This window comes from Piliocolobus tephrosceles, chromosome Y, assembly GCF_002776525.5.
Source record: "Piliocolobus tephrosceles isolate RC106 chromosome Y, ASM277652v3, whole genome shotgun sequence".
Lineage (NCBI taxonomy): Eukaryota > Metazoa > Chordata > Mammalia > Primates > Cercopithecidae > Piliocolobus > Piliocolobus tephrosceles.
The window spans coordinates 21,531,393-21,539,486 of NC_045456.1; the positions used below are offsets into that span (position 1 = coordinate 21,531,393).

Genomic DNA, 8,094 nt, shown 5'->3' on the forward strand with positions numbered 1-8,094 from the left:
AGGCAGGAGAATGGCGTAAACCCGGGAGGCGGAGCTTGCAGTGAGCCAAGATCAGGCCACTGCACTCCAGCCTGGGCGGCAGAGCGAGACTCCATCTAAAAACAAAACAAAAACTTGTAAGTATATGTTAATATTCTGATACTTAATGCCTGCGAAAAATGTGTATAGAAATTCTATACACGTTTACTCTTTAAATAGAAGTGAAGAAAAAGCGATAATGATTACTATAAATTCAATATGCAGTTATGTATGTATGTATGTGGTTAACACAATTAGGTTCTCATTAAGCTTTGTTTTTTAAAGGTAATATGCACATATATTGATAATGATAAACAATTCATATAGCTTTTTCTGTCCTCTCAACTGGCGTAAAAGGTCAGCGAAAAAATTGGTGATTAAGTCAAATTTGCATTTTTCAGGAGAGTAGTAGAGCCTTCAGGGCGGCCGATCAGCAGGGCAAGTAGTCAATGTTACTGAATTACCGTGTTTTGCTTGAGAATGAATACATTGTCAGGGCACTAGGGGGTAAGCTGGTTGGGCGGAGTTGAGAGGGGTGTTGGGGGCGGAGAAATGAAAGTTTCATTACAAAAGTTAAGGTAACAAAGAATCTGGTAGAAGTAAGTTTTGGATAGTTAATTAAGTTTCCAAATCTGGCACCTTTCAGTTTTGTCGAACCCTCCTTGTTTTTGACAATGCAATCATATGCTTCTGCTATGTTAAGCGTATTTAACACTGATGATTACAGTCCAGCTGCGCAACAGAATGTTCCTGCTCTCCGGAGAAGCTCTTCCTTCATTTGCACTGAAAGCTGTAGCTCTAAGTATCAGTGTGAAGCAGGAGAAAACAGTAAAGGCAGCGTCCAGGATAGAGTGAAGCGACCCATGAACGCATTCATTGTGTGGTCTCGCGATCAGAGGCGCAAGATAGCTCTAGAGAATCCCAAAATGCGAAACTCAGAGATCAGCAAGCAGCTGGGATACCAGTGGAAAATGCTTACCGAAGCCGATAAATGGCCATTCTTCCAGGAGGCACAGAAACTACAGGCCATGCATAGAGAAAAATACCCGAATTATAAGTATCGACCTCGTCGGAAGGCGAAGATGCTGCAGAACAGTTGCAGTTTGCTTCCCGCAGATCCTTCTTCGGTACTCTGCAGAGAAATGGAACTGGACAACAGGTTGTACAGGGATGACTATACCAAAGCCACACACTCAAGAATGCAGCTAGGCCACTTACCGCCCATCAACACAGCCAGCTGACGGCAGCCACGGGACCGCTACAGCCACTGGACAAAGCTGTAGGACAATCGGGTAACACTGGCTACAAAGACCTATGTAGATGCTCGTTTTTAGGGTAACTTACAGCCCTCACTTTCTTATGTTTAGTTTCAATATTGTTTTCTTTTCTCTGACTAACAAAGGTCTTATTCATTTTGGTTTTACTGGTATTTCATTTTAAACTTAATTTCAAGACAAGTTGTGTCAACACGAGTAACTTGCAAAGAAATAAAACATCCAGAAGTGATCCCACCTATGTTTGTGGCTGTTTAGCAGAGTACTAACTTGATACAAAGAGACACTGCGGTTTATTTTAAATACTCTAATGAGAAACACATTTGAAAATTGTACAAAAAGAAATCACACTTCTATATGCAGCATGTTAAGCAGTCCTTTCTAGACTATGTATACATTGGTCTTTCAGTTACTTTGCACGTCTCTGTAAATTGCAGGTAACTAAGGAATGGATATGTAAGCAGGGTCAAACTTATTTCTTTCTGTCCCCTTCACGCTGTGGAAACACCAATTGTGCCTCCACTTGCAATTCAGTTCCTTTACTCCACATAAATCCAAACGTTTGACATTTCCTTTCAAGTAGTTATAAAATGTCTCTGCTAAAACAAAATCTTTAACTCCTTGTCATTTTTATATCTCTATGAAACTCATCGTTTTGCCTTTCTTCTGAAAACCCTTAAAATGGCAATCTACTTGTTTCCATGGCCTATTAGATTTTAAGCCTGTGGAATGAAAAATACAGATGGAATGTTGAGAATACCGACTACCCAGATTATGGAGATGGAAGGACAGGGGCTGGTGACCCAACTGGTTTAATTTGATAGGATTTAAATAAAAATTTAATGCCAAGACTTCATAAAATTTGCATATAAGCTAAAACAGAAAACTAGAAGTTTGGCAATAACTGTAAACCACATTTTGAAGTATAAATTACAAAGAAATTTTTCCACAATAAAAATAAATCAAAAGTTAAAATTAATGGTATATATCAAAGTCAACTTTCCAATATTTCAAAACTTTTCAGACACACTACCTTAAATAATAAAACTCAAACACTAAAAGAGTGTATATTAGAGATGGATATCATGTTTCTCAAAGTTCAGGGTTTAAAAAAAGCTGTTAACTTCATAAATTACTTTATTCCAGAGACAATACTACTTAATCTGAACTTTATGCCAAATGAAACTGTATATTGCCTGTTACCTTTTAAACACTGACTCAAAACTACTTTGTAATATTTAAAACCACTCTTTTCACTTTCCCCAAAATCACACCCATTCTGACCTTCATTACCATACATTAATTTTCCTTTTCTTGAACTTCTGACACAGATTCTCTGCTTGACCAAACTTTAGTCAGGTTTCTGAACCTTCTCCTAGGCTTGCCTGTGCACTTCCTTGCCAAACACAGTTTTGGGAAAGAAATCTGCTAAGCCAGGTTAGCAAGTCTGTACCCCTACCCCATATCTGATCACCCTCAACACTTGATCAGCCTCGATATCTGATCAGGTTCCTCATCCTCCACTACCCTCTAGGTGACATCTGATGAGCCTAGCCTATCTTCAGCAAGAATCTGCCTTATCTGTGATGTCTTCTCTTAGTGATTCTCCATCCATTGACCCTACTCCCTGTTCCTTGGCTATAAATCCCCACCTGCCCAGAAGTATTTGGAGCTAAGGCCGATCTCTCCCCGAGTGTAAGACCTCATTGCTGTGCTGAAGGTCCTGAATAGTCTTCCTTACCAAGTTTGAACAAGTATCACCGAATACTCTTTTTCTTTAACAATGTGCATAAACATAAGTATAAAATATTATGTAGAGCTTCTTTTGCTTAACAAATTTTGGCAGTTTTCAGATTATTAAAAATTATGTCTTCATGCATGTATACATTGTGGAATGACTACATCAAGCAATGTATCTACTACTTCATATACTTCCCTTTCTTTTTGCACTAGGAACATTTAAATTGTACTCTGTTAGCAATTTTCAAGCATTCAGTACATTCTTGTTACCTATATTCACCATGCTTTACAATAGATCTCAACTAATTGCTTCTATCTAGATGAAATACTATAATTTTTGAATAACAACACTAATCTCTCCACCTGACCCTACTAGAGGATAGCCACCATTCTACTCCCAAAAATATGAAATACTTCATATTTGAATACCGTCCTGGCACATGAGCAGTGCTGATCTCTATATCATTCTAATTTTAGTATATGTGCTGCCCAAACAAGAATTTTTAAGAAAAAATTGCTGTGCATAATTCATTCTATTTTTGTTGGACAAATGAATGGATATTTTCTGGTTTCAGCTATTACAAATATTGCTTTCTTTTATATATTCTTATACATGTACTATGGAGAACATTTGTAAGAATTTATGTGAAGCACACTCCCAGGAGAGGAATTGATACTTTATGTATGGTTTATTTAGGAATTACTGAAATGAAGCATTTTTGTATTTTTGTGATGATTAAACAAACATGAATAAACAAATTCTAACTGTAAGTATCAAGTGTGCTTTGGCTGCCAAAGGATGTTTGCTATATTTTAAAATGTCGACACTTAAAATATATTAAGAGGGAGCTTGGTACTGAATAAAGAACATGGGCTCTAGAAGGCAAACCCTTCAGCTTTGGCTACCTGGAGTGCCACTTACAGGCTTGAGCTTCAACAATGTACTTTCCCTGTCTGAGTCTCAGTTTTCTCAATTCTATAATAATTTTGTTAGTTGAAAGGCTATTTATTAATAAAATCAACTCATGAAGAAATGTGAATTAAGGTACACAGGCATTAAATAAGTGAGTCTATATAAGAAACAGAACAGGCTGGGTGCAGTGGCTCACACCAGTAATCCCAGCACTTTGGGAGCATCACGAGGTCAGGACATCCAGACCATCCTGGCTAACACGGTGAAACCCCATCTCTACTAAAAATACAAAAAATTAGCTGGCCTAGTGGTGGGCGCCTGTAGTCCCAGCTACTGGGAGGCTGAGGCAGGAGAATGGCGTGAACCTGGGAGGTGGAGCTTGCAGTGAGCCAAGATCATGCCAGTGCACTCCAGCCTGGGCAATAGAGAGAGATTCAGTCTCAAAAAAAAAAGTAAATAAATACTTAAGACAGACATCAGCATTAATAAAGGATTAACTAAATATTTGCTATTATTAACCTGAAAGTAATTGCTCCATCTAAAAAAATCTTAGTAAAAGAGTAATGTAGATATTCATGATTGATTAGATATTATTTCATTAGGCATTGAACTAGGTAATGTTTTCCCCAATACTGTGAAATGTCACAATTTTACTGCTGCGAAATACATGAATTTTCCATATTTGTTCCAAATCTGTTCCATACAGATTTTTTTCTACAAATTAGAAACAAAGGGTAGTTATGAGAGTTCTAGTATTTCAAGAAATTTAATTAATATTTTATTTCATATTGGACTATGTAATAATGTCAAGAATAAAAAATCTTCATGAGATATTGTGCACAGATCTTTTATTTATAGATGCATGAACTTTGGCAAATGCATATGCCTGAGTAACTATCACCCCAAATAGGTTACAAGCTATTTACATAATTCCTTCAACCCTTAATATTGCCTGTGCCCTTTTGCAATTCCTCTATCAATTGTATGATTTCTATCATGCAATTGAGAGGTCAATTTTTTTTTTTTTCAAGGTGGAGTCTTGCTCTGTCACCCAGGCTGGAGTGCAGTGGTGCAATCTCGGCTCACTGCAAGCTCCACCTCCCAGGTTCATGCCATTCTCCTGCCTCAGCCTCCCAAATAGCTGGGACTACAGGTGCCTGCCACCATGCCCAGCTAATTTTTTTGTATTTTTAGTAGAGACAGGGATTCACCATGTTAACCAGGATGGTCTCGATATCCTGACCTCATGATCGACCCACCTCAGCCTCCCAAAGTGCTGGGTTTACAGGCGTGAGCCACTGCTCCGGGCCGAGATCAAGGCTTTATATGAACAGAGCTGTATTCTGAAGAGTGTCTGGCTTCTTTCTTTCAGGCTGAAATTTGCATGAAGTTACCTCAGTTTATGTACACTGTTGTTGGTGAACTCTGGGCTGTTTTGAGCTTGAGGCTTTTATTAATAAAGCTGCTGTCAACAGTTGAGCTCAAGTCTCTAAGTGGACATTTGTTTTCAGTGTACCTGGGCCAATACCTACGAGTGAAATTTTCAGCTCATGGGGTAGCTGTACAGTTAATTTTGTGTGTACCTTTCCAAGAATTTTCTAGGGTTTTTGTGCTGTTTCACACTGCCACACCAATGTCTGAGCTTTCCATTGCTATGCATGCTCACCAAAATTTGGAATTGTGTGACTTAAATTTTAACCACAGAATGAAGGTATGTAGTTAAAATAATTAAAGTTGTTATAAAAATATACTGATTTTCTGCTGGAACAAGTTACCCTTCATTACTTTTCTTCCTCAGAATTTCTAAGTTACAATCAGTTTTCTTAAATTTGAATATTGCTGATGTTTCTTAAAATCTCTATGCTGTTTTCAAATGACTAGAAAGTTCTGCTGATTTTTAAACTGAGATCAAAAAGTTGGTAGATTACAGTAGGGAAATTAACAGAATGACAAATACATTTAGCAAAAACACCACCAAAAATGAGTTCTGGATTGCTGTTTGTTAGAGTTTAATAGTGTTCTTCATATTTATCCAGAAAATTTTTGAAATCTAAAATATATGTAATTTGCATTTTCCTTGTTGCCAAGTAAGAAAGTAACCCTTCCTCCTATTTTCATTAGAGCACTACCTTTAGAAAACTAATGTTTTCCCCTCTGTTTTTTGAGGTGTATATAAATCTTTTTTGTTTGTTTGTTTGTTTGTTTTTTGTTTTGAGATGGAGTCTCACTCAGTTGCCCAAGCTGGAGTGCAGTGGCCAGATCTCAGCTCACTGCAAGCTCCGCCTCCGGGGTTCACGCCATTCTCCTGCCTCAGCCTCCAGAGTAGCTGGGACTACAGGCGCCTGCCACCTTGCCCGGCTAGTTTTTTGTATTTTTTAGTAGGGACGGGGTTTCACCATGTTAGCCAGGATGGTCTCGATCTCCTGACCTTGTGATCCGCCCGCCTGGGCCTCCCAAAGTGCTGGGATTACAGGCTTGAGCTACCGCGCCCGGCCTATAAATCTTTTTAACAACTAACTAAGCTTAATGGAAGGATGGCACCCCAACAGGTCTTTCTTAATGGCCTTGAGCCTTCTCTTTGAAGTGTAAGGAGTGTTCCCAAGTCTCCTTGTCTTTCCTGAGCAAATTGAGGGTCAGGCTGCATTTTTTGTGGCCCAATAATAGGACGCAGATGAACGGAGGAGGAAGAGGGTTTTTATTTCTGTAAGTGGTTACAGGGAGAAGTCATGTAGACAATATTACCAGACCCACTCAAAATGACAAAGTTTTCCAGAACTTATATACCTTCTAAGCTATATGCCTATGTGTAAGTGCACATTTATCTAACGACATAAGTGATTAACTTCTTTTAATCTATAACTAAGTTGTGAGTCCTGAGGACCTTCCTCTGGAGCCTCAGTAAATTGACTTCATCAAAGTGGGTCCAGCTGCTGGGGTGATTACCCTTATGTTGTCTCCTGCTAAGTCACAGAGGTTTGGGGAGTTCCTTCAAAGCCCCAATAAGCTTGTTTGTGGAGGTCTGGGGAGTTTCTGCAGACCCCCAGTAAAACTTGTGTAATCCTAAATGGGTCCTGTTAAGAATGCCTTCATTATTTTATCATCCTTTAAGGCCCAGGGAAGGCCTGGGAAAAACTCTTGGTGGGCTTTTGTTACATTCCAGCCATTGTATAAGGGCGCTGGCTTTTAATATTTAACCAGTCAGTCAATACTGAAACAGGTGTTGTGGGGGCCTGTGTTAGTGAGACCTTTCCTGCCACACTTCCACTTCTCAGTTTCCAAGTGCTCTCACTCACATACTGTGAAAGGAACATAAATCTTGGGGCCCCCAAGTCACTAAGCTAAAGGGAAAAGTCCAGCTGGGAACTGCTTAGGGCCGACCTGCCTCCCATTCTTTCAAAGTCACCCCACTGCTCACTGAGGCAACTGCGTATCTGATCGCCTCCTTTGGAAAGACTAATCAGAAACTCAAAAGAAGGCAACTGTTTTGTCTCTCACCTGTTCGTGACCTGGAAACCCCCTCCCTGATTCCAGTCTTCCTGCCTTTGCTTCAAGTTGTTCCATCTTTCCAGACTGAACCAATATACTTCCTTTTTTTTTTTTTTTTTTTTTGAGACGGAGTCTCGCTCTGTCACCCAGGCTGGAGTGCAGTGGCGTTATCTCGGCTCACTGCAACCTCTGTCTCCCGGGTTCATGCCTTTCTCCTGCCTCAGCCTCCTGAGTACCTGGGACTACAGGCGCCTGCCACCATGCCCGGCTAATTTTTTTGTATTTTTAGTAGTTGACAGGATTTCACTGTGTTAGCCAGGATGGTCTCGATCTCCCGACCTCGTGATCCTCCCGCCTCGGCCTCCCAAAGTGCTGGGATTACAGGCTTGAGCCACCATGCCCTGCCTCTAGGTGATTTTTTTAAAACCACTTTTACTACAGGCTGGGCATAATGGCTCATGCCTATAATCCCAGCACTTTGGGAGGCTGAGGCATGAGGATCACTTGAGGCCAGGAGTTTGAGACCAGCCTGCGCAACATAGCGAGAACTTATCTCTACAAAAAATATAAATAAATAAGCAATAACTGGGTGTGACGATGCATGCTTATCATCCAAGCTACTTGGGAGGCTGAGGTGGGAGGATCACTTGAGCCAAGGAGTTC

The 8,094-nt window shown here is 39.9% G+C and overlaps 1 protein-coding gene and 1 pseudogene across 1 annotated transcript; one reads left to right on the top strand and one right to left on the bottom strand.

Annotated features, from left to right (window-relative positions):
- The first annotated feature begins 692 nt into the window (after positions 1-692).
- SRY (sex determining region Y) lies at positions 693-1,259 on the top strand. The gene has a single exon (XM_023199586.1). The coding sequence runs from the start codon at positions 693-695 to the stop codon at positions 1,257-1,259; it is 567 nt and encodes a 188-aa protein (XP_023055354.1).
- A 2,172-nt stretch (positions 1,260-3,431) lies between these two features.
- On the bottom strand, positions 3,432-3,529 carry LOC111532468 (annotated as a pseudogene).
- Positions 3,530-8,094: the final 4,565 nt, after the last annotated feature.

Bases quoted from the DNA above. Each gene is read 5' to 3' on its own strand.
- SRY (XM_023199586.1), top strand. From the start codon at position 693: ATGCAATCATATGCTTCTGCTATGTTAAGCGTATTTAACACTGATGAT.